The following is a 26,223-nucleotide window of genomic DNA, read 5'->3' on the forward strand; positions in this document are numbered from 1 at the left end:
CCGGTCGGGGCACCGATCCTGTCCCGGTTGCCCCTCTTCCAGGCCAGCTCTCTGCTGTGGCCAGGGAGTGCAGTGGAGGATGGCCCAGGCCCTTGGGCCCTGCACCCCATGGGAGACCAGGAGAAGCACCTGGCTCCTGCCATCGGATCAGCGCGGTGCGCCGGCCGCAGCGCGCTACCGCGGCGGCCATTGGAGGGTGAACCAACGGCAAAAGGAAGACCTTTCTCTCTGTCTCTGTCTCTCACTGTCCACTCTGCCTGTCAAAAAAAAAAAATAGTTTTTATTAGTAATAAATACTTTCAAAAGCTATCCTTTCATCATTGCATCTAACTTTTAGATTCATGATGAAATAGCTTATTTAGGATCCATTTCACCCTTTCCTCTAATTGAGTTTCATACTTCCAGGAATTTATTGATGTGTTGGGAGACATGGAATATAATGACAGAGGTGGCAGTGATAAGCAGAGTGCTCCTTGGGTGTCAGGTTTAGGATCTCTTTGACCTCAAGATCCTGGACTATAAATACAACACTGACCCACTGAGCTCCTGATGTGTTATGGACTTCGGTTGCAAAGAAGGCCTTGTCTCCTTCCCTCTTGGAACTTGACATATTTTATATAGTCAAGGGGGATATATGATCCATGCTGTAGTGAGTGCTCTGACTCAAATGGGATGAGGGGAGCGTGAGGGGGAATTGCAGACAAGGTGGTCATGCAGGATGAACAGGAGTGTTTCAGTGGCATACGGAGGAAGGGGTGCAAGGAGAATCTGTGTGTTCGTTTGAGTGCAAGGCTGGGATCAATTAACAGATGCCAAAAATAAATCAGAGGGTTACTTCAACCCCTTTGACTTGGCCACTTACTAACCTGATGGATTTTGCTTATATATTTAAAGAAAAGAATGACTTATGTCAGTTGCATTCTTAGGCATGGGTAACTCGCAAGTTTATCAACTTAAAATTTTACTGTGAATATGGCTGCACCAGGAGACCCAAGCATAGCAGTGGCACAGGACACATGGTGGTAACCAGTCAGTTGAGTGATAGCCATTTTGAGTCCACCTGCCATCTGGATGAGACTTCTCTGCCCAACTCTCTTACCACCCCACGCTGGCTAATCATTGTCACTGGACACAGGGACTTAACCCTCATCTAGCATCTCGTTCCCCATGTCCAAGCTCATGGAGCAAACATCACTTTTCTGTAGAGGACAGGAGAGTGAAGTGGAGTAGCACGAAGGAGAATAGAAAGCCCTGCACCTAGAGGAAGGAAAAGTTGTCATGACAACATCAGGTGTTCCACCTGATGACCCACCTGCCCTGGTGGACAGGCCCCGTGGCGAGGGTCCCAGATGACCCACCTGCCCTGGTGGACAGGCCCCGTGGCGAGGGTCCCAGATGGGCCACCTGCCCAGGTGGACAGGCCACGTGACGAGGGTCTCAGATGAGCCACCTGCCCAGGTGGACAGGCCCCGTGGCGAGGGTCCCAGATGAGCCACCTGCCCAGGTGGACAGGCCCCGTGGCGAGGGTCCCAGATGAGCCACCTGCCCAGGTGGACAGGCCCCATGGCGAGGGTCCCAGATGAGCCACCTGCCCTGGTGGACAGGCCCGGTGGAGAGGGCTCTCCTGATCTGCTTGATCCCACAGGTGACAGCTGCCTGAAAGGCACAAACCCTCACTGGCCTGGAACTTGAAGCAGAGGTTCTTTAAGCCACGAGGCCAGCGCTGAAGGTGCTACTGAGGAACTTCACATCGTGAGCCCTAACTCTGTGTCACCCAGCTGACCAGCTCTTCAAGGCGGCCTTTCTTCAGAGTCTCAGGATGAACATGTCCTGCAGGACACGTGCATTCTTTTACCAAGTTTACCGGGGGGAAGGGCGAAACATAGCCATATTCTCTGCTGCTTGAGTTAGCACACACTTTTCAGAAAACTCAGGGTCTTCTTTGGAAAGTGAAAAATTAGATACTCCTGGCCACTGCTAAGAGAGAAAGGTTGCATTTATGGGAGAAACCAAAAGGAGTTGAGTCTTCGGCTACTAGAAGCAGAGAATGTGGAAGATTTAAAGATTTCTTTCAAAGTATTGTAAGACAGGACAATGTGTGCAGTATTTGATTAAAGAAAAACGGAAGATGCCGTGTCTGAAAATAAATTGCATGAACGCGTCGATATTTAAAGACACGAATCTGTGTTTATGGAATTTGGATCAATCTGAATTCACATTGCAAGTCTGGAATTCAACTTGATTTGATATCTCCTCTCTAACCCAAATCTCAATATATATATGCTTTGATATGCTTTTAATTTTTAAATTATTTTTGAAAGGTGCAGGACAGACAGAGGTACAGAGAGGCACAGATAGAAAGAGAGGTACAGACACACACAGAGAATGCTCTCATCCCAGATAACTCAGCCAAAACACACATACCAGGCCCAAGCCAGGGGTGGGGAGAGTCATTGCAGAGCCAGGTCAAATCTGCTCCTCCTGATTTTAATTTTGCATTTAAAAACGAGTGTCAACCCAGGTGTTTTACGTTTGGAAAAAAAGATTTGAACACACTTGATTTTTTTTTTCCAGTGGTCTTCTATTCATCTTTAACGTGCATATTTTATATTCTGACTTTGTTATAAAGGGCTGTAGGTTACTGACTACCTTTTCGGCTTTGTTCTTAGTTTACTGGGAGAAAGCAAAAGGAAACAGTATTTAAGCAATCGCAGACACGTGGTTCTGATGTCCGGGGGTTCCACAGCAGAGACCCTCACCGCTGATACAGGAGTTCTACCTTAAGGAGCCCGCAGACTGGGGAGCCCCGCCCACGCCCGGGCCCCGCCCACACCCCGCCCCCGCCCACCGGGGGCGGGGCCACGCCGTCCTTAAGTCGGAGCCCGGGGGTCCCGGCGGAGCCCGAGGCCCGGAGCGCGGAGACCGCTGTAAGTCGGGGCCCGCGGGCCGCGTCGGCGCCCTCCCGCTGCGGGGTCGGTGGGAAGCTCCGCGGGAGACGGCGGGCGGGGCCGGGCTGCGCCTGAGGCCCGCGCGAGCGCGCCGAGGGGGGGGGGTCGGGCGCGGCGGGAGGGGTTCCCACAGCCGGGGGCGCCGCGCCCCCGCGAGCAGCACCGGCCAGGGGCTCGGTGGTCGCGGGCGCCCGGCGCGGAGGGTCGGAGGGCGCGGGCCGCGGGGCCGGGCGGTCCACGCGCGGGCCGGCCAAGTGCGCACTGGGGCCCGGGAGCGTCCACCAGGGATGCGCTCGGTTTATCTTAAATGCCTTTAATTAGTTAACAGATTCCGTGTGCTTTGTACTTAACAATTCCGAGGACATACTTACATCCCCTCCCTCCCTTCTTTTCAGTTTTGGAGCTTTTAGAGTTACATCACACAGTGGGGGATAATTCAGCTATCAAAAACAACACAGTTCCACCACTCGCAGCCACGTTTTGAGTGTCAATAACCTGTTTCAGTGATTGCATTGCAGAATCAGGAAAAAACAAACACAAAAAGCTCCAAGGCGTTTGGTCTGGAAATGCCAGCGGCTTCCCACAGCTCATTGTGCTGCACCTTGCAGCCCCTTCCGCCTGCGCAGCTGCGGTTTTGGGCGCACACGGGTGAACGGGACAGGCTGTTCACGCCGGTGGTGGGAGAGCAGGAGCTGTGCTGCAGACGCAGGTGTCCTGGGCGGGGGGCGGGCCCCTCGTGGGCGTGGGCTCTGAAGTTCTGCAGATGCAGCTGGGGTTGCTATGGGCGGGGATAGGAGCCACAGCCCACCTGAGGTTCCCAGGCAGCCTAGTGCAGCAAACCCGGCTAAGCTTTAAAAGTGACTCCCCAGAGGTGTGCGGTCACATGGCTTCTGCAGCCAGTGTCTGCGTTTTCAGAACTGGGGAAGAGTTCGGTTTGCAGCTTGGGCAATCATTGTGAAATGTGTAGAGACGTCTTGAAGCTGCCTTTGCTCAAAGCCTTTTCAGAAACTTCCTGGAGTGGGAGCATCTAATACAGGAGGAGAGACTGCTTCCGTTTGAATGCATAAGTTAGTTTTGTTTTTGTGTTTAATTAGGAAAAAGGAAACTTATGAATTAGATTTCTTAGCACCAGCTACAGAAATAACTTGTCCCTGTGTTTTTTTTTTTATGCATCTTAATCTTTCCAGTGCTGCTACTTAAAGAGCGAAGTCATCAAACCAGATCATTTACATACTCAAAAAAAGTTGGAGGAATAAAAAAAGCGGAAGACAGAATTAGAAGTGGTTCCTTTTCTTCTTGCGTGCCTTTGACTTATCAGTCTTCCTTTTCTCTTGCTAGTTTCACGGGTTTAGTTGCTTACGGTCCTTCCTTTTCTCTCTGCTCTCTGTCTCTCTCTCTGTTTTGATCAGAGACCCTCTCACAGGCCTTGTCCCAGCTCGGGACCCCTGCGCAGAGTGCTGCACCTGTACCTTTCCAGCACACACAGATTTGGAACTGCTTTGGGGAGCTCAGAAATCCCCAAAGATGCTTCGTGTCATGTGGCATTTCTTAGAACTCAAAGTTTTTTTCTTTTTTAAAGATTTGTTTGAAAGGCAGAGTTATACAGATACAGATACAGAAGCAGAGAGAGAGAGGAGTCTTCCATCCGCTGGTTCATTCCCCCAGATGGCCGCAATGGCCAGAGCTGCGCCGATCCGAAGCCAGGAGCCAGGAGCTTCTTCCAGGTCTCCCCTGTGGGTGCAGGAGCCTAAGCACTTGGGCCATCTTCTACTGCTTTCCCAGGCCATAGCAGAGAGCTGGATCGGAAGTGGAGCAGCTGGGACTCGAACCGGCGTGCATATGGGATGCCGGCACTGCAGGCAGCGACTTTATCTGCTGTGCCACAGCACTGGCCCTAGAACTCAAAGTTTTATGATAATATCAAGTGGTTAATTAGTAAATCATCTTACTTCTGATAGGACACTTGTTTTTGATTGGGTTGTGGAATGTCTATATTGGCTCCTTTGAAAGTAGAGGAGATTGGGTGAGAACTAAGGGTGACGGGTCTATACAAAGACTGTGAGAAGCGTGCGGTCCGTGTTCGGCAATAACCAGCATAGGGAACACGAGCTCAAGTTCTGGGCCACTCTTCATCTTCTACTTCTGGACTGTGAGGGTCACAAACACGGAGGGCACAGGAAGGTGGATTCTGGAGCTCTTTCCAGAGCTGACAGTGCACGCGTGGGTATTGTTCTGCTCTCTCGTATCCGTGCCTCCCTGAGACTAACACGGCCGTGGCATGTTTTTGCTGCTCTTGTTATGTTGTTATGAGTTGCTATGTCCTGAGTCTCAGTTTTGGATTCTCTGTGGTTCTTGGTCTAGAACACTCTGCAAATACAGTGTACCGCTCCCCTGCGTCACAGGTAGCTGGTGCTGCTTGTGAGCAGTTTTCCGAAGCTGCACCTCCACGCTAGTCACTTACGCAACGCTTCGGATTGCTTGTGATGGCCCCATCGCTCTGAGTGAGCCATCTCGGAGTTTAACACCTCTGGTCAGCGATAATGGGCCCTGCCTTGTGAGTCGGCCACTTCCGTTCCTCAGCCTTCCTCATTTGCTTGACCTCTGGAGTCTGCCGAGAAACCTAGGCAACGGCAGTGTGCTGAGTTAGAAACCGACGGCTGCCCATGGTGTGCGCACCTCCACGGCCTGGACGGTACAGGGGTCCTACCTTCGGAGCACTCCGCTTGGACTTGCTTGGTTTTCCATTTTGCTGTTCTCTGATTTACAAACTGTTTTCTGACTATTTTAGAAAAACATCTGGGCCCAATGATCTCTCATGTAGCAGCATTTTATGATTTATAAATAAATTACTTTAAACTCTATCCATTCCAACAATAACCATATGAGATAGCAAAAACGTGTTACTATCTACAGTTTTTTTTTTTTTTTGACAGTTAGACAGTGAGAGAGAGAGAAAGGTCTTCCTTCCTTTGGTTCACCCCCAAAATGGGCACTATGGCTGGCACTGCACTGATCCGAAGCCAGGAGCCAGGTGCCTCTTCCTGGTATCCCACACGAGTGCAGGGGCCCAAGCATTTGGGCCATTCTCCACTGCCCTCCCAGGCCACAGCAGAGAGCTGGACTGGAAGAGGAGCAACCGGGACTAGAACCTAGCGCCCATATGGGATGCTGGCGTGGCAGGCAGAGGATTAACCAAGTGAGCCACGGCGCCAGCTCTCTACAGTTTTTTAAAAAGCTTTATTTATGTATCTGAAAGGCAGAGAGCGGGAAGACAGAGGAAGAGGTCTTCCATCTGCTGGTTCACTCCCCAGATGGCTGCAATGGCCAGGGCTGGGCCAGACGCCAGGAGCCAGGAGCCAGGAGCTTCTTCTGGGTCTCCCACGTGAGTGCAGGGGCCCAAGCACCTGGGCCATCTTCTGCTGCTTCCCCAGGCGAATTAGCAGGGAGCTGGATTAGAAGTGGAGCATCGGGGACTCAAACCGGAACCTGTATGGGATGCTGGTACTGCAAGTGGCAGCTCAGCCCACTGAGCCACAAAGGTCAACCCTTACTATCTGCATTTACAGAGCTGAAAAAGAGGTGTGGGCAGGTCGAATGGCTGTTTTCATGTTCAAGCCTTAGGATTTTCATTTTAGTGCCTTTTGTATGTTTAAACTGATTGATTATTTGTCTTCTCAGTTTTGATGTGTGTTTTTGAAGTTATTAACCATTTCCTATTGTGCTGAACATCAGAAAAACTATAGATTTGGGGCCAGCACTGTGGCATAGTAGGTTAAGCTTCTGCCTGCAGCACCTGTATCCCATATGGATGCTGGTTCTTGTCCCAATTGCTCCTCTTCCAATCCAACTCTCTGCTATGGTCTGAGAAAACCGTGGAAGATGGCCCAGGTGCTTGAGCCCCTGCACTCACGTGGGAGACCTGGAAAAAGCTCCTGGCTTCAGATAGGTCCAGTTCTGGCTGTTGCCACCATTTGGGGAGTAAACCATCAGATGGAAGATCTCTCTCTGTCTCTCCTTCTCTCTCTGTAACTCTACCTCTCAAATAAGTAAATCTTAAAAACAAAACTATGAGTGAAGGGCTAGTAAGTGCATGGCCCCAGTGTGCTAATAACTCAGTTGTCTGTCCTTTTAACTTGGTTACTGATTGACATAATAGAGGAAGTGGCAAAACACTTAATAATTGGAACAAGTAATGTATGATTTATAATTTTGCTTTTTTGGAACTGTTTTATATAGCTGTGTACTGTTTTAAGAAAATAAAATATGACATTTTATAAAAAATAGAAAATGGACACATTAAGTACGGCTCTCATCCTAGGTTTTGCTTGGGAAATAGAGACATTTCTTAGAATATCCTAAGTATAAGCAACAGTACCTGTGTTGCTTTCTGACTGTTATTAAACCCAGCAGTTGGCATCGAAGTGGCTGCTTTGACCATGGATATATTACTTGTAGGAAAAAAAAAGTTATTATTTTACTTTTCCAAGCAATCCAGTAGCTTAAACAGATGCTCCTCAGGAGGTATAAAAAATCTTTAGCTCTAAAGATGGCTTAGTATGTGTATGTATGCCTTTATAATCAATGAGATCATAGAGCAGGTTTGACTGCTAGGTTCGGTCAGCAAGTGGCTTCTTAGTTTCAGTTGGTAAATTGACACGTTTCCTATTTGCCTCATGGTTTTATGCCCACAGCTTCGACGTGATAAGCGAGCTTAGTGCAGAGTGTGGTCAGAAAACAGGAGTGCCAGCCCCAGGTGGAAAGAGACATCCTGCTGAGTTCCTAGGTCCATGGTCAAGAAGGCAGTCTTTGCCCGGCAGAGTATAGGGTGGAGATCAGGCTCTGATATTTTACTCATTGAAACAAAAAAGCAATTCTTTTGGAGCACAATTTTTTTTTAAAGATTTATTTATTTATTTAAAAGAGTTACACACACAGAGGAGAGGCAGAGAGAGAGAGAGAGAGAGAGAGGTCTTCTATCCACTGTTTTACTCCCCATTTGGCCACAATGGCTGGACCTGCACCATCTGAATCCAGGAGCCAGAAGCCTCCTCTAGTCTCCTACATGGGTCTGGGGCCCAAGCACTTTGGCCATCTTCCACTGCTTTCCCAGGCCATAGCAAGAGCTGGATCAGAAGTAGAGCAGCCAGGACTCGAACCGGCGCCCATATGGGATGCTGGCTCTGCAGGTGGCGGCTTTACCTGCTACACCACAGTGCCGACCCAGCACTTTTTTTTTTTTTTTAATATTTTGTTTATTTGAGAGGTAGAGTTAGAGATAGAGGAAGAGAAGGATATTCCATCCGCTGGTTCACTCCCCAAATGGCCACAACAGCCAGAGCTGGGCCAATCCGAAGCCAGGAGCCAGGAGCTGCTTCTAGGTCTTCCATGTGGGTGCAGTGGCCCAAGCACTTGGGCCATCTTCCACTGCTTTCCTAGGCCATAGCAGAGAGCTGGATTGGAAGAAGAAAAGCTGGGATAGGAACTGGCACCCATATGGGATGCAGGTGCTGCGGGTGGAGGCTTAGCTTACTATGCCACAGTGCCAGCCCTTGAGGACTTTTAAGACATGTGTTTGATGTGACATTATGAATATAGAGAACAGGAATTTAGGGATTAAGAGTGGTTACATAAGAAGTCATAGAAAAGCAGTCTGGGGAAGGGTGCTAAGGATGAGTGTCCTTTTGGGCTCCTCCTTATGGGCTTCTGTATCTGTAATTGTGATCTCCAAAAATTGTCAGTCACTTGTGGCTCCTACAGACTTCAAGCAGGTATCAACTGCCTTTTCATTCACCTGTCATGAAGGGGAGGCAGGTGAATTTAAAGTTAGCTGAGGTCATGAACTTGGATCTGACAGGTAACTGGGACCTCTGTGTAGTCTGAGGCAGTGCTCCAGTGCACTATGGTGAGAGTGCTTTGAGGGAAGGCTTGAAGGGTCCCTGTAGATCTGAGAATTCCACTCACACATGTTAGCAGCTTTGGCTGTTGTCATACTTAATTGCACAGGTGCTTAGCGATATCCTGTCTCTTGGTAGTTGTCCCTGGTGACAGCTAGAGGTTCGTGTTTGAAATACATAAGTGTTCATGATATTTACGTGGGATTTCCTGTCATCTTTATCACTGTCTGCATTGCTGCTCTTGTGACTGAAAACCAATACAAGAATGAGTTTTGTTAAACTCACTTGCTGCTTGCAGAGGTTCTTACTGTCTGCTTAAACTATGGTTTGGATTGATAAATTGGTGGTTAGTTAATACCTTACCTATTACTCTCTTGTCTATCAATGCATGTTAATTGGTATTAATACACATTGATAACCAATACAGGGCAATTTATGTTAACTAGAAATTATTCTATCTTAATACTTTAAGTAATATGTACTAATAAATAACAAATTATTTTAAATTACATATTAGCACAATATTAATATGATAATTAAGATTATTATAAATTGTTAAAATTATGATATTAATATGATAATTAAGACTATTATATAATTAGCAAACCAAGCCAACTTGTCAATCTAAAAGATAAGTTAAACATTTCTTAAAGATTTCTGCACTTTTCATCATCACAGTAAAAATAATGCTCTTATATAAATCATAATTTTCAGTGAGAAAAATAATTTCAATATAGCATTTTAAAATATATGTATATAGTTTGCTTTGAAAAGTAGTAGAAGACTGTGTTTTTTGAGGACTCAGAAAACAGACCAGATATTGGGTGAAGCAATTTTGATAGTCTTTGATACTCTTCTTTTTCTTTGTTTGACAGGCAGAGTTAGAGAGAGACAGAGACAGAGAGAAAGGTCTTCCTTCCGTTGGTTCATCCCCCAAAAGGCCGCCAGGAGCCAGGTGCTTCCTCCTGGTCTCCTATGTGGGTACAGAGCCCAAGCACCTGGGCCATCCTCCACTGCTTTCCCGGGCCACAGCAGAGAGCTGGACTGGAAGAGGAGCAACCGGGACAAAACCGGCGCCCCAACAGGGACTAGAACCTGGGGTGCCGGCGCCGCAGGTGGAGGATTAGCCAAGTGAGCCGCGGCGCTGGCCAATACTTTTCTTTTTCACATAAGGATTTTTACCTACTGGATCAAACAAAATGAGCTATGTTCATTCACTTCTTCACCAATCCAGTACGTTTTAATTAGTATTTAGTAAGATGCGAGGCACCGTGCTACATTTAGGGCAAACCTGGGTGAATAAAGCAGGTGTAGTTCATTTGCCTTTGGAGGCGAGAGACTGTGTGAACAAACAGGTAACAAGTGATAGAAGAGAAGCAAATGAGCTTTGATGATAGAGAGCTTTAGATGATAGAGCATGGAGAGTGGAAGATGGGGTGCACCCCCAGAGGCGTGAGGAGGGCAGGGTGAGGAGCGGGCTGCACGTGGAGAGCAGCAATGGTGGAATAGCCTCAGAGAAGCCAGCAAGACATTCGATGGAGAACTGGGGATTAGGGAGATGCCACGGAGTAAAGGGGGAGGGGAATGGCTTCAGAGGAAGCCCAGAGCTCGAGAACTATGTAGGCGGGGAAGTGACCGCCGCTCTTGGAAACTTGGCGGTCACTGATGATCTTGGAAGCAGTGGTTTCGGCGGAGGGGGTGGTCTGATGTCGGGAGGCAGTGGCGCTGGTGTGGGAGTGAGGACGGGAATGAGGAGTGGAGGTGGGGTGGGAGGGAATTGGGTGCTGGGGTGGCCGGCACAGGGAAGCAAGGTGAGCATTTGAGCCCTTAGAGAACTCTGATGACGAAACGCAACTGAAGCATGGAGACCTAGCAGGGGTAGGAGGGGTAGGGGGTCTGTCCTAGATGCCCCCAGATCTTGGGGGGAGGAGCCTCTATAGAACCCCCAGATTGCATCTGCTCACCTGATGCAGACAAGCCAGTCCCTGTGTCTGAGGTGCGGGGAGAAGGTGGGAGTTTGTTGCAAATCACGAAGCAGGGAGCCTGACAGATACCGCTTCCTTCCTGGGCTCCTCGAGGGGTGCAGTAAGGGATCCTACGCTCTGAAGCTGGGGCCGGGCAGCACATGTTCAGCTGTGTCCATCTCTGGTTGATCTGCAGTGCTCCTGGTCCCCCTTGGGCAGGGATGTCGTGTTCTTTGGGAATTGTAACGATGCATGACTGGGCTGCAATCAGTGAGGTGGTAGTGACTTCTTGCTTGGGGCCTGGGGTTGCTGGAAAAGAAACTCCACAAGATGTTGTCCAGGAGGAGATAAAGGATGTCGTGAGTCTGTGTTCAGGGACCCCAAGGGCCAGCTGGACCACTCCCTAATTTAGTGTGTTAGGTGTGGTAATAGCGGGGCAAGGGAACTGTGAGCTGAAGGAGGGAGGCCAGGAGATGTGGGAGACCAGGACCTTCTGGTATCTGGCGTCTGCATCAAAGACCCCGGATTGGACGGAGAGATGGTTTGAAAGTGACGTTTGATACTGCAGGAAAGACGGTGGTGGGAGTGAAGCCCCTGAGGTGGAGAGGAGGAGTGTGCATGCAGAGCGCAGGCGTGGGGCAGCTCTGTAATGGGACACGCTCCCCGGCACCTGCAGACTGGAAGTGGGAAGATGAGAACCTCCCCTCTGCTGCTTTCTGTTTTCTCAGCACGGGAAGGGGAGGTCATGCTAAGTGTGGGGTGGGGTGGTGCAAGACTAAGGGAACAGTTACTTCCTGCAGTGGGAGCGCAAGTGCCCTGGAGACGCCTAGAAAGAAGCCTGCCCTGCCGTGGAGAGGGGCCCTTGGGGTTTGAAGACCTGAGCCTGCAATGGAACCATACGCCAGGTTCTGTGGTTTTTCTCCAGCCAGGAGCAGGGAAGCCAGATGATTGGGTTCTTCAAGAAAAAGGCTGGAAATCCTTAAAAATGAACCACAGCACCAAGCAAAAATTAAACAAAACAACCTACTCCTGTGAGATCCCAGATCCTCGTATGGAAGGTAGTTAGTGACTGCTGGAGGGGATTTCCAGCCCTGCTGGGCAGGGATAGAGCCTGTGTGCTTTCCAAACTCTTGGTGGGTTCATCGCCCCCCACCCCTGACCCCCCCCCCCCAGTAGCTGGGCCTGGTTCTGCAGCTCCGTGCGTCTCGAAGCCGTTCCCTGTTGCTGGATCCATGGTTCTGGGAGTTTTTTTTCTTCATACCCTGGGTGGTGGGATAGTTGCTGTTGTCATCTGCACTTGGGGAAGTTTCACATTCTGCCCCCCAGGCCTTCGCTGAATCTGGGGTCTGTCTTGTAGCTGCCTGCTCCCCACCTCCCAAGGCTTCGTCAAGTTCCCTGGGTTCCTGAGGGTACGGAGAATTGCCTGACAGAGGGCTCTAACCGTTGGAGCTGCAGTGTATGGAGATGTCTAAAACATTAGCAGGAGCAGGCACCCGCCAACCAAAACAAAACCCAATCAGCGTTCCTACTGCTGTTAGATCCCAGATCCTCGTACGGAGGGTGATTAGTGACAGCTGGAGGGCAGTTCCAGCCCCTGGCCGCACCTGCTCCCTGGTGCGCTTTCCCTAGCTAGACAGAAACCCTGCCCTTGTGTCGAAAGGCACTCCCCTTTCTTTTTCCATCCTTAGAGCTTTAGACAACACCTGGCCACCAGGTTGTGTTTGGGGGACTAAATTTATAGGGGTACTGACCCTCACGTTTCCTGCAAGGACAGAGATGCTCTCCCTGGGAAGTCCATCTCAGTCCTCTCGGGAGAGCCAGGCTGCCTACGGAAGGAAGCAGGGAGTCCGGTGGGCCAGGCTGGGCTTCGAGGTGGGGAGGGGCACGTGCCCCGTGCGCAGGCATGCGAGGCTGCCTTGGCTCTGCCCCTCTCCCCATTCTTCCCCCACCTCATGAGACGCATCACGAATGGGAAATTGTGCTCTGGACTCTTGGCGCTGCCGCATGTGTCAGGCTGTGGTTTCGCTGCTGTTGTCTAACTTCCTCCTGGCCAGTTCCTCATCTGCAAAATGGAGGGGAGAGTCCAGTGTTTCTGTTCATTGCGTATTTAAGGGCAAAAAAACCCCAAAAACCCTGAGTCATTATATGTCATCAGCAGATGCCCGGCTGAAAGCTCCACACGCTGTGCTAACCGTCCTGGAAGCAGGGCTCCATCTTGGTGACCGGCGCTTGGGGCAGTGTGTGCCAGTGTGTACAGATGCCCCGGCTGTAGTTCTCTTCCATCCGTGTGGACCACGCGCCGCACCTGAAATACAGGATGTGCCACTCATTCCCTACGGTGCTAGCAGCGGTCGGCATTGCAAAAAGAAGGCCATTTTCTATCCTTCTACCTAGAGTCCTTATGTCTGGAGAAAACTTATATACCAGACTTTGGAAGTGTCAGAAACAGACAGGGGCAACCAGCTACAAGGGTCCCAGGCAGGCATAAATGCGACCTCGCGTCTGTGGTCTGCTGTGGCCCAGGGGCTCCTCTTGATTCCCTTCGTTTATGATCTGCTGTTTTATGTGGTGATTTTTTTTTTTTTTGACAGGCAGAGTGGACAGTGAGAGAAACAGAATAGTCTTCCTTCTGTTGGTTCACCCCCTAAATGGCCACTACGGCCGGCGTGCCATGGCCAGCCACTGCACTGATCCGAAGCCAGGAGCCAGGTGCTTCTCCTGCTCTCCCATGTGGGTGCAGGGCCCAAGGACTTGGGCCATCCTCCACTGCACTCCCGGGCCACAGCAGAGAGCTGGCCTGGAAGAGGGGCAACCGGGACAGAATCCGGTGCCCCTACCGGGACTAGAAACTGGGGTGCTGGCACCGCAGGCAGAGGATTAGCCTGTTGAGCCGCTGTGTCGGCCGTTATGTGGTGATTTTTAAAATGTCACCCTGTGTCAATGGGTCCTCAGACTGCCAGATGGCTCTCTGGCACAAAGAAGTTTAAGAACCCCAAATGCGTGCTTTACCTTTGCCGTCTATAGAGCTGTTAATCCTGCAAGAGATTTGTCTCCTGTTCCCTTGCAAAGGTCAGTCTGCCTTCCTGGCATCTGGAAGCCCATTTCTGAGACTTATTACAGCCTTAGAAAAGAATGGTGAGCTGGAGTTCCTATCACATTTGCGCAATCTCGGACTTGTCCAGTGCTGGTCTCAAGTTTAGTGGCTTGATTTCACAGTACTGCCTGGGACGGGTGGATGCACAGCTCCTCAAGTTTAGTGGCTTGATTTCACAGTTAATGCCTGGGATGGGTGGATGCACAGCTCCTTGGAGCTTCCTCAATTCCTGCTATATTTTTGTCCATTTGCTCCTCTTTTTTTTTTTTTTTATGGTGGAAAAACATATATTTAGAATTAGCCAGCTGGACTCAGTTCAGATGATCCCAATTTTGTTGGCAACGTCCAGAGCATCATAGTCAGGAGCCAGCCGCACATAGGCCTTCTTCTTCTTCTCTCCGTCAGGTCTGATCAGGGTGTTGACTTTGGCCACATCAATATCATAGAGTTTCTTCACAGCTTGTTTGATCTGGTGCTTGTTGGCCTTGACATCCACAATGAACACCAGGGTGTTGTTGTCTTCTATCTTCTTCATGGCAGACTCCGTGGTCAGGGGGAACTTGATGATGGCATAGTGGTCAAGCTTGTTTCTCCTGGGGGCGCTCTTCCGAGGGTATTTGGGCTGCCGTCGGAGGCGTAGTGTCTTGGGCCGCTGGAAGGTGGGGGACGTGCGGATCTTCTTCTTCTTGTGGCTGTGGACGCCTTTCAGCACTGCCTTCTTGGCCTTTAAGGCCTTTGCTTTGGCTTCGACTTTAGGAGGGGCAGGAGCTTCCTTCTTCGCCTTCGGCGCCATCTTGGTGAAAAGGCCATTTGCTCCTCTTAAAGATGATAGTCAACATCTATATTTTTATCTGCAAGATCAACCTCACCAGCTGTCTGCATGAGTTCCCATGATAGTTAAAAGCAAGGCAAGGGGCTGGCGCTGTGGGGCAGTAGGTTAATCTTCCGCCTGTGGTGCCGGCATCCCATATGGCTGCCAGTTCTAGTCCCGGCTGCTCCTCTTCCAATCCAGCTCTCTGCTATGGCCTGGGAAAGCAGTGGAAGATGGATGGCCCAGGCGCTTTGGCCCCTGCACCCACATGGGAGACCTGGAAGAAGCTCCTGGCTTCAGATCAGTGTAGCTCTGGCCATTGCAGCCATTTGGGGAGTGAACCAGCGGACGGAAAACCTTCTCCACCTCTCGCTCTCGCTGTCTATGACTCTACCTCTTAAATAAATAAATAAAATCTTTAAAAAAGAAAAAAAGGCAAAGCAAGACTGGGTGACTGAGCCACTGATGAAGTGACTCTCGCGTGCAGTGAAGCCAGCGGGATGGTCTCCCTGGAGGTCTTCCATGACTGCTTACCCTGGAGAGAACTAGGGCTTTCCCTGCAGGGGCTTCTTAAGTAAGGGGGAAAAAGGCAGCAGTTAGAGAGGGCGTGGAGCCCTCAACCAAACACTGATGCTCCCCAGGGGAGTGTGTTTGCAACACTTCCGGTCTGGAGAGAAAGCTGCAGAAATGAGCCTTCCCTGAGCGTTTGGTGCCGCGTGGCCAGAGCTGGGTAAGGCGTGCTGGCACTGAGTGCCTCACCACGACCAGGTTAGGCAAAACAATGTTCCTCATTGACACCTGTCCGTCTGAAAGGATTCCAGAATGGTCTGTGTGGGAAGAGGGTTTTTTTAAAAATATTCTAAGATGTATAAGTAAACGACTCACAACCATGCTGAAGCTTAGAAAAGTAGAAAGGCTGAAAGGGACTCTAAGGTCTGTTTGAGCAGTCGTAAGGGGAAATCCACGTTTTGAGCCTACAATACATCAAACGATAATTTGGTAGCATGAGTTTTGGTCACACTAGAGTTTATATATGTCCTCTTTATTTCCATTCTATCTCTTTTTTTACCTGCATGTGAGTGGTGAGAGAGGAGGTGCCGGTAGTGTGTAAAGGAAGAGCACTTGGTTCAAAGTGAGAGGTTGTGTGCAGTTGATTCCCTACGGAAACCTCGCTAGGTTTGCTGACGTCTGCAGACTTCAGCTTACAAATTTGCATAGTGAAGTACCCTCTAGGTGGTGATTATTTTTTTTAAATTTTTTTTATTTTTTACTTATTTATTTTTTTGACAGGCAGAGTGGACAGTGAGAGAGAGAGACAGAGAGAAAGGTCTTCCTTTTTGCCGTTGGTTCACCTCCCAATGGCCACTGTGGCTGGCGCACCGCACTGATCCAATGGCAGGAGCCAGGTGCTTCTCCTGGTCTCCCAGGGTGCAGGGCCCAAGGACTTGGGCCATCCTCCACTGCCTTCCCGGGTCACAGCAGAGAGCTGGCCTGGAAGAGGAGCAACCAGGATGGAATCCGGCGCCCCGACCAGGACTAGAACCCTGGGGTGCCGGTGCCGCAGGCGGAGGATTAGCCTAGTGAGCCGTGGTGCTGGCCAGTGTATTTTTTTTTTTTTTTGAAATGTGAGTGTAGCTTTTTCTTTTTTAATTATTTATTTATTTATTTATTTATTTTTTTGACAGGCAGAGTGGATAGTGAGAGAGAGAGACAGAGAGAAAGGTCTTCCTTTTGCCGTTGGTTCACCCTCCAATGGCCGCTGCGGCCAGCACATCTCGCTGATCCGAAGCCAGGAGCCAGGTGCTTCTCCTGGTCTCCCATGCGGGTGCAGGGCCCAAGCACTTGGGCCATCCTCCACTGCCTTCCCGGGCCATAGCAGAGAGCTGGCCTGGAAGAGGGGCAACCGGGATAGAATCCGGCGGGACTAGAACCCGGTGTGCCGGCGCCGCAAGGTGGTGGATTAGCCTGTTAAGCCACGGCGCCGGCCTGTAGCTTTTTCTTAGGACATATTTTTTATGCACTTTTTGCAGGCCTGCTGTGCTTCCTCCAACTCCACACTTTGGTGACCTTAAAGTACCTTAAAGTATAGCCAGAGTGGTCACCTGCTTTCCTCCCCAGAGAGCTGAAACAATGGAAAATGCCAGCAAACCAGGAATGTCTAGGAAAGAAAACCCGAAAACTGGCCTGGGAGTGGGGAGACATTCCTGCCGTGTTTGTAATGTGGTGTATGGAACTGGACTGGCCAGTTTCCTGCTGAAGTAGGCACGCTCACCTGCACTTGAGCTTCCCAGAGGTGAAGTGGAACAAGAAGCTGTGTTAGGTAGTCAGTTTTCTCCGTGTGTGTGTGTGTGTGTGTGCGTGTCTGTCTGTCTGTCTGCCTGAGAGCTCTGAAACTCCGCTGCCCGCCACATCACTGCTCAGCTGGGTGTCCCGTCCCATCCCGGCTTCTGCAGTGGCCATTGCCCCTGCTCCCCAAGCACCACCTGCTCCAGCCGCGGTTTGATGCCGCTGGTTTACCTGCTGCAAGTGTGCTGTGGAAGTATGTCACTCACACACTGAATCATGGCCCTTCCCAGTTCATCCATGGGCGTCCTGACCCCCAGCACCTCCAGAGGCAGCCGTCTTTGGAGATGAGACCTTCTCCAAGCTGACTACATTAAAGCAAGGCCAGCCGGCTAGGCCCTCATCCAGTGAGACAGGCCTCCTTCTTAGGAGAGGAAATATTTTGGGAACCCACCTGCACAGAGAAAGCACCTGTGGAGAGACAGCAAGAGTGTGGCCCTCTGCAAGCCGAGAAGAGAGGCCTCAAACAAACCAAAATTTGGTGTTGGACTTCCACCCCCAGAACTGGGCGAAAGCAAGCTTGTTTGTGAGCTGCCTGTCCTGCGGTATTTTGTTGAGGTCCAGAGTGCCGCATCTGTCCCCCTGGCACCCTGGGAAGGCTCCGTGATCACTCTGTTGCTGACTGGGTAAGCGGCTCAGGGCCTCCGTCTGTGTGTGGGCTCTCTGGGAGAGTGGCAGGATGACATGCAAAGAAGGAGAATTGGTGTGAGTGGCACCGGTCAGGATTCCAGCACCGGCTCCAGCAGCTCACACAGAGGGCCTGGGAATGTCCGCAGCCTTCCTGACACACAGCTGTCCTGCAGAGTGTGGTGTGGAGCTGCCATCCTTCGAGTTCTCAGTCAGAAATCACTTTTGAAAGCAGTCTCTAAAATGGCAATAATGATCATAACCTTGTTATGAAAATTAAGAGATGCTATTTGTATATATGTGTGTGTGTGTGTGTGTGTATAAATCACTTAACAGAATACTGTACTTGGGAAGTTTTTTTTTTTTTTAAAGATTTATTTATTTGAAAGTCAGAGTTACACAGAGAGAGGAGAGGCAGAGAGAGAGAGAGAGAGAGAGAGAGGTCTTCCATCCGATAGTTCACTCTTCAGTTGGCTGCAATGGCCGGAGCTGCACCGATCTGAAGTCAGGAGCCAGGAGCTTCTTCCGGGTTTCTCATGCAGGTGCAGGGGCCCAGAGACCTGGTACATCTTCTACTGCTTTCCCAGGCCACAGCAGAGAGCTGGATCAGAAGTGGAGCAGCAAGTCTCGAACCGGTGCCCATGTGGGTTGCTGGTGCTTCAGGCCAGGGCGTTAACTCGCTGTGCCACAGCGCCGGCCCTGGAAAGTTGTTGTTATTATGTATTTACTTGAGAGGTAGAGAGAAAGGTCTTCCATCTCTGGGTTCCCTCACCTGGGGAGTTTTAACAAGCGTGAAGTATCCTGCTGAACTACTGCTGAGGTGTCTTCCAGTTTCTCTCTCTAGGTTCTGTGAACCGACCCTGCTTCCTTTGGCTGTTTCTCAGCACAAGACCTTGTTTGTGATCTGACCACTTTCCTCCAGTGTGTCGTGCCGGGTCCCACGTGTGTTCGTTCATCCTTCTGTCCGTGGGAGTTGAGTGATCACTCTGGGCTCGCGAGCAAGGCAGGGAGAGGGAGGCAGAGCTTGCCTCACGTTGCCCACCGTTCAGGAGCCGCGCACCACGTGCGATGGTGTTTGGTGTATAAGTTGTGGCAGGAAGTAAAAAGAAACACAGGGTCCCATCCTGGAAGCTAGGTGGAGGGACGGCGTACTGCGGAATCCTGAGTGATGGGCAGACGGGGTCCTTGGGAGTAGGTATGGGGAAGAGAGAGAGCGCCTGCGGTGGGATGGAGCATCTCTGATGCGCGTGCGTGTCCTCAGAGGAAGCGCCTCCATTTCCTCTTCTACTCAAATACTTCAACAGGTCATGGGAAATGAAATTAGAAGGAAAGCTTGTTTAAGGTGCAGATCCTTTTTGAAATCCACGCGTGGTTTTCTCAGTGCATTTCCCACAGACTACTTGAAGACTCTCATACATCTAAGCCCTGTCGTGTTGTCACATGCCAGCCCAGTTATTTATCACTTCTGTGAGGCCTTTCCCGTTTGAAGCCCTTCACTCTCTCCCGTAGGTAGGTGTGCCGTGTGCACTTGTCTGTTTAAATGATGGGCTTTCAATAATACAAGTTTCAGAGCCTAGGGAGCATTTTCAGAGCTGGGGAAGGAAAGCAGTGAGTGAGCAAAGCGTGGATGTGAGCGAAGGGCAGCAGGAGCCTCACCGGGGAGGAGCCGCAGAGTCTGCCCTGTTGGGTGCCGGTTGGGTTCTGGTTTAAGAGATGGAGCCAAGGACTGACCACCTGCCGTGGTACCTGGGACTTGTTCTCACCTTTCCTGGGGAGCAGGGAGGTTCTCCTAATAAATTTTCTGTACTAAACAGGCATTTCAGATACACAGCAGCTCATTTATCCTCTTAGCTGCTCTCATCTCTTCATTGCCCTGTGCCTGTGGTGATGTCAAAGTTTGCTTAGCACTGGCAAAGACAGTTAAGAAATTAAAGTTTCAGCCATAGTAATTATCGGATAAGAATGGTGATAGTGGAAAGACAATAATACACTGTCTTTTGGCTTTTTTTTTTTTTTAAGATTTATTATTTGAAAGGAACAGTTAGAGAGAGAAAAGAGAAAGAGAGCTCTTCCATCCACTGGTTCACTCTCCAAATGGCCACAATGGCTGGAGCTGGGCTGATCTGCAGCCAGGAGCTTCTTCCACGTCTCCCACGTGGGTGCAGGGGCCCAAGCACTTGGCCCATCTTCTGCTGCTTTCCCAGGAGCATTAGCAGGGAGCTGGATCAGAAGTGGGATGCTGACACCATGGCTTTACCAGCTATGCCACGGCCCACCCCGTCCTTTTAGCTGTTAAGACGTCTTTTTATAGCCAGTATAGCTTTAGCACAAGGTCAAACGTCCAGTGTTTGAAAGTTTAAACATTTTAATGGGTTCAAAACAGCATTCCTTAATTTCTATTAAAAACTCATCGTGGAGTATGAAGAAGTGTACAGTCTCTATGAAGGGTACTCAGCCGACCTGCCTGCGTTACTTCGAGCTCTCCACAGAGCCCAATAAGCCTCAGAGCAGAGGTGGCTCCGGAAAAGCACGTTTCATAAACAGCCCCAAAGACGCATGCTGGCTCCATGTGCTCCTGCCCTGCCAGGTGCTGTGCGTGGCGACTGACGTCCACTCCCCTCCCGGTGTCTGTGTGCACTGTAGGCACCCTTTCCCCGTGTTACGGGTGGGGAAAGTGAGGACAAGGATCCTGCAGCTGGGGAAGGAGGAGGCAGGCTTTGTGCTGGGCCTGGCTCCCCGTGAGAAGCTGCCAGGACGCACTGCTGAGCCTCCTCTCTCAACACAGTGAATGGAGCGAGGCAGAAAAGCACCTTCCACACCCCCACCCCTTCCTCGAGGCCTTCCTAACAGGTCCCTCCTCTGGCCGTAACCCATGGTACAGAGGGAGGTGGCCAAACGCTGTCTCACGTGTCCCGGGAAGTCCTCCGGCCCTGCCTGTGTGACAGAGCTGGGAGAGCCCGCACGTGGCCCGCACTCATTGGAAACCAGCAGTCATGGTGCACAAGCAAGTGTGTGATGGGAAGTGAGTCCAGATCCCCCTCTCTTTTGTGTTCAGGAAGATTCTATTTACAGGATGGGGGAAAGAAAAACAAAGGAAGAAAAAAGAAAGTATAGGTTTCATATCTCTGACTTCACACTTAAAAGACCATGTATATTCACCAAGACTGGTGATTTAGCTCAGTTCTAAGCAACAAAAAAACCCAAAGGCCCTGCTGTTTCATGCGCATTCATTATAGTGGTTGTGCAATCTGATTTGAATAAGGTTTCCAGGACTGAGTTAAGCGTGGGCGTTAGTGGCGGGGGGGATGTTGGCCTGGCCTTACGCCACAGAAACCTAGAATAGCTGCTGCTGCCGCCACCGCTGCTCACAGCTGGGGGGAGGAGGAGTGACTGTCACTGCCGCTGGAAGTGCCCTCACTGTCTGACCACAGTCTGTCCCCAGGAAGGTGACCAATGCTGACCGTGTGCCCCTATTGCTGGAAAGAAAATTGTACAGAGCAGTAAGACCTATGCACATGTATTTGATTCTTTTTAACTTTTTATAAAAAACACTTCTGGGGCCTGCACTGTGGCGTAGCAGGTTAAGCCGCCACCTGTGATGTTGGCATCCCACATGGGTGCTGGTTCAAGTCCCAGCTGTACCCTTCTGATGCAGCTCCCTGTTGATTTGCCTGGGAAAAGCAGCAGAGGATGGCCCAAGTGCTTGTGTCCCTGCACCCTTGTGGGAGACCCCAAAGAAGCTCCTGGCTTCTGCCGTCCATCTGGCTCAGCTCTGGCCTTTGTGGCCATTTGGAGAGTGAACCAGTGGATGGAAGATCTCTTTCTCTCTCTCTCTCTCTCTAGCTCTGCCTTACAAAAAAAAAAATTAAAAAGTATTTATTTGAAAGAGTTACAGAGAGAAAAGAGGAAGGAGAGGGAGAGATCGATCTTCACCCCCTCCTTCATTCCCCAGATGGCCCCCCAACTTCCAGCACTGGGTCAGATTGGAGCCAGGAGCCAGGAGCTTGGGTGCAGGGGCCCGAGCACTTTGGCCATCTTCTGCTGCTTTTCCAGGCTGTTAGCGGGGAGCTGGGTCGGAAGTGGAGCAGCTAGGACACGAACCGTAGCACATATGGGATACTGGTGTTGCAGATGGTGACTTTATCTGCTGTGCCTCAATGCTGGCCCTAAAAAATCTTTTTAATTTTAAAAGAATTTAATAGATTGTGTGAAAAGCATTACACAGAGTTCTCATATATGCTTCTTTTAGCTTTTTCCACTATAAAATCTTACATAACCAAAGTACATTATCAAAACCAGGAAACTGACCTTGGTATAATGCTACTAAGTAAACTACAGACCTTATCTGGATTTTTCCACAATTTTTGATGTGGGAGATTTAATCCAGGCTGACAACTATGTCATTGGAGGGTTAAATCCACTCACATTTAAAACATTTTTTTTTTTTATTCATTTGAAAGAGGGACAGAGAGAGAGAGTCAGAAAGACAAAAAAATCTTCCATCCACTGGTTTTCTCCCTAAATACCCATAGCAGCTGGATCATACTTAGGTTGAAGCCAGAAGCCCCAGACAATCCAGGCATCCCACATGGATAGCAGGTACCCCAGTGTCTGAGCCATCACTTACTGTCTTCCCGGTTGTGCCCTGGTGGGAAGCAGAGCTGGAACGCAAACCCAGGCACTGTTGGGGGATGCTGGTGTCCCAGGTGGCGTCTTCACTGCCGTGCTGAATGTCCACCCCGTGCTGTCATATTAATGTAATAACATTAATGGAGACATGGCCGCACTGCCGTCTGCCATCTTGTTCTCTATGTGTCTCATTTCTTTTCTTCCGTTTCTTGAATTAGGAAGGTAATTTCTGGTGGTTTGTTTAAGTTCCTTTTTTGAATATATATATATATATATATATATATATATATATATATATAATTTTAATGGGAGGTAAAATAGCAAGGTTTATTAGGAAGGGACATCTGTAAGGACGGATGGGCACCTCTCCAGACAGAGCCTGAGAGACTGGGGAGGAGGAAGGAGGGAGGTTACATGTTGAGTGGAGAGATTACACCTGACCAGGCCAGGCGGGTGGCTCAGCAAAGATGCAGAGAGCAGAGCACACAGTCTAGTTGAGGCTGGGGGTTTTTAAGGAGATGGGTCTTGCTTCCCCACCTCTGCTTCTCTTGGAACAAAGGGATTTTTGGATGTAAATAGAAAAACTTCTCTTGAAGGTCTGAAACAAAGGACTTTATGGATGCAAATGTTATCAGACAGGAGGAAGGGAGCAGGGTATTTGAGATGCAGATACTAGGCTGCACCTGGGAGATTGTGGAAGATTGTCAGGCAGAAGGGGTGGGGACCTCCACCTGGCAGGTTATCATGTAGAAGGGGGCAGGGCAGGATGCGAGGGCCAGGCTGCCCCTGAAACATTATCAGGATGACTTTGAGATGTAAATGCATATGCTGGACATAGATGTCTTCTCTTTAGGCCTGTTACACACACATAAGCTCATAACTGACTTCCTACCTAACATTCCCCCCTCAAGAGGTAATACCCAAAATTCTTCTTTGGGATTATGGATGGAGTTCTGTTTTCTGTAACTTCTTCAAAGCTGGCATGTGGGCATCGAGGAGGATTTGGGTATTTTCCTCTTGCTATCTGTCTTATGGTGTGCAACAGTGGCCTTGGAAAGACTGTCCTGCTCAGTCCAGGGGGCTGCTCAGGTCGTCCAATGGAATGGGCTGGAAGCCTTGTCTGACGGCCATTTGGAGTTTGATAGCCTTTAGTCTGTTAGAGACAAAAGGAACAAGGGCATTAAAAACATAAGGTCCGAAGAGAAGCAGCAAGATTACAGAAGTTATTGGGCCAAGGAGAGGAAATAGGCATGACAGATGTCAGGCCAGAAATCCCAGCCCTGCTTGGCCTGGTCCTGGAGCTGTTTGGAATTGTCCAGGAAAAGTACAAATTTGGGTTTGTACCTGTCCAGTCTGATTGACCCAGAGACAACATTCTTCCTGGAGCATGGCACAGATACCTCTCGGAGCAGCAGTTAGCATGTCCAATATTTCTTTCTTTTATAACCTTTTGTGACTTCCACACACCCTCTTCAACTTACTTTAAACATTTCACCATTTCCATTTCAGTCTAGAGTAAACTAGCCATCAGGATAAAGTCTTTCTTACAAACCATGTCCTTTCCTTATTTAAAAAGCTCTTTCCTTTTTAACCCTTCTTAAGTTCCTTTTTTGATATTTTAACTATATTTTTGAGTGGTTTTCTTAGTGGTTGCTCTTTAAGGAGATATGCACCTTAATTTGTTATAATCTACTTCATATGGATAACGATTCTTGTAAAATAGAGAAACTTTGCATGGATTTGCATTTGCTCCTCATTTCTTTGTACTGTTGTTGCTATATGGATCAAACACGTTATAAACCCAATCATATAGTGTTGTATATTGTTAATTTATAGATTCTGTGTCTTTTAGAGAATTTAAGAGAAGAGGAAAAACTATAGAATATTTTATATTAACCTACATGTTTGCTGTTTCTGGTAGTCTTCATTTCTTTCTATGGATTCAGTCAGTGACTATCTGGTATCATTTCCTGGGTCTAATCTAGTTCTCTCTTTTCCTTTTTTACCTTATATATTATACATTAACTTTCATATATATTTAAATTCAATATATTTCATATATATATATGTGTGTGTATATATATATATATATATATGAAACTGAAGTTGAGAGTAGAAAAATGTTTTTCCTATCTTTTACAGTTGTCCATATTCTTAATGTTGCTGGTACCCTCTGTCTCTGTGTGGATTTGAATTACTGTCTAATGGCACTTCTTTCAGCATGAAGAATTTTCTTTACTAATTTTTGTAATGCTCGTATCCTAGCAATAGATTCTCTGTTTTTTATTGGTGTGGGAATGTGTTTCTCCTTGAGTTCTGAAGGGTAGTTTTGCTGATCTAGTATTCTTGGGTTAAATTTTTGTGTTTTGAACACTTTGAATGTGTTATCCCACTGCCTTCTGGTCTCCATTGGTTCAGTTGAGAAGTCATCTGTTAAAGTTATTTTGATTACTTTGTATTTGAAGAGCAATTTTTCTTTTGCTGCTCCAAAATTTTCCTCTCTCTCTTTTTAAAAGTTTTTTTTAATTGATTTGAAAGTCAGAGTTTCAGACAGAGAGGAAGAGACAGAAAGAGATCTTCCATCTGCTGGTTCACTCCCAGATGGCCAAAATGGCCAGCACTGGGCCAGGCCAAAGCAGCTTCATCCAGGTCTCCCACATGGGTGCAGGGGCCCAAACATGTGGGCCATCATCCGCGGCTTTCCCGAGGCCATTCGCAGGGAGCTGGCTCAGAAGTGGAGCAGCTAGGACTTAAACACAGATGCCCATATGGGATGCCGATGTTGCAAGCGGTGGCTTTACTTGCTGTGCCACAACACTGGCCCCTTCTTTTTCCTCACTGACTATCCAAAGATTGGTTATTGTTTCATGTATATCCCACTTGGAATGTTTGGGTTTTTTCGTTGAGTGTTCAGTTAAGTTTGTTAAATCTTCAGCCATTGTATTTTTAGATTTTTTTTCTTTACTTTTGTCTTCTCTTCTGGAACACTGCTCATGTGTACATTAGTATGCTTGATGTTGTCTCCACAGCTGAGACTCTGCTCATTTTCATCCAGAACTTTATTTCTTCTTTCTGTTTTTCAGGTTGGATAATTTCCATTCTTATATATTTAAGTTCAGTGATTCTGTCAGTTTAACTCAGGTTCCCTCTTGTAAACTTTTAAATTCCAGTTATTGCATTTTTAACTCCAGAGTTTCCATTTGATTCTTTCTTTCCTAATGTCTGTATCTGTTTGTTGATATTCTTTATGTTTCTCTTAGTTTTCTAAGCATGGTTTACTTTAGGTTTTCTGACGTGTGTATCAGATGATGTGAAATGTTTGTCATCTCAGTTCACATGTGGAGTTCCCCAGAGACAGTCAGTATTAACTGTGTTTCCCTGCGTATGGCTCATCCTTTCCTGTTATTGTTGCTGTTTTTAAATATTTTTTTAAAATTTATTTTTGACAGGCACAGTGGACAGTGAGAGAGAGAGAGACAGAGAGAAAGGTTTTCCTTTTCCATTGGTTCACCCTCCAATGGCTGCCACGGCCAGCGTGCTGTGGCTGGCGCACTGCGCTGATCCGAAGGCAGGAGCCAGGTGCTTCTCCTGGTCTCCCATGGGGTGCAGGGCCCAAGGACTTGGGTCATCCTCCTCTGCACTCCCGGGCCACAGCAGAGAGCTGGCCTGGAAGAGGGGCAACTGGGACAGAATCCGGCGCCCTGACTGGGACTAGAACCTGGTGTGCCAGCGCCGCTAGGTGGAGGATTAGCCTGTTGAGCCAAGGTGCCGGCCTTTTTTTTTTTTTTTTTTTTTTATTTTGAAGGCAGAGTTACATAGAGGCAGACAGAGAGAGAGAGGTCTTCCATCCACCGGTTCATTCCCCAGATGGCCGCAATGGCCAGAGCTATGCTGATCAGAAGCCAGGAGCCAG

The 26,223-nt window shown here is 48.9% G+C and overlaps 2 protein-coding genes across 3 annotated transcripts in view; one reads left to right on the plus strand and one right to left on the minus strand.

Moving 5' to 3' along the window:
- The first annotated feature begins 2,839 nt into the window (after positions 1 to 2,839).
- PLA2G4A (phospholipase A2 group IVA) overlaps positions 2,840 to 26,223 on the plus strand; it is a 150,518-nt gene continuing 127,134 nt past the window's right edge. Inside the window, exon 1 of one of the 2 annotated variants that reach the window (XM_062211524.1) lies at positions 2,840 to 2,927. The gene's annotated coding sequence lies outside the window, so the exon portion shown is untranslated. The remainder of the gene's footprint in view (positions 2,928 to 26,223) is intronic. The other variant, XM_062211525.1, reaches the window with a different exon arrangement.
- Positions 14,169 to 14,701, minus strand: LOC133773667 (large ribosomal subunit protein uL23-like). Its single transcript, XM_062211229.1, has one exon. It carries the CDS (start codon positions 14,691 to 14,693, stop codon positions 14,217 to 14,219), a length of 477 nt encoding a protein of 158 aa, XP_062067213.1. The 5' UTR covers positions 14,694 to 14,701; the 3' UTR covers positions 14,169 to 14,216.

The sequence above is a fragment of the Lepus europaeus genome, chromosome 14 (assembly GCF_033115175.1).
Source record: "Lepus europaeus isolate LE1 chromosome 14, mLepTim1.pri, whole genome shotgun sequence".
NCBI classification, from domain to species: domain Eukaryota; kingdom Metazoa; phylum Chordata; class Mammalia; order Lagomorpha; family Leporidae; genus Lepus; species Lepus europaeus.

Coding starts and splice junctions, on each gene's coding strand:
- LOC133773667 (XM_062211229.1), bottom strand. CDS start 14,693: ATGGCGCCGAAGGCGAAGAAGGAAGCTCCTGCCCCTCCTAAAGTCGAA.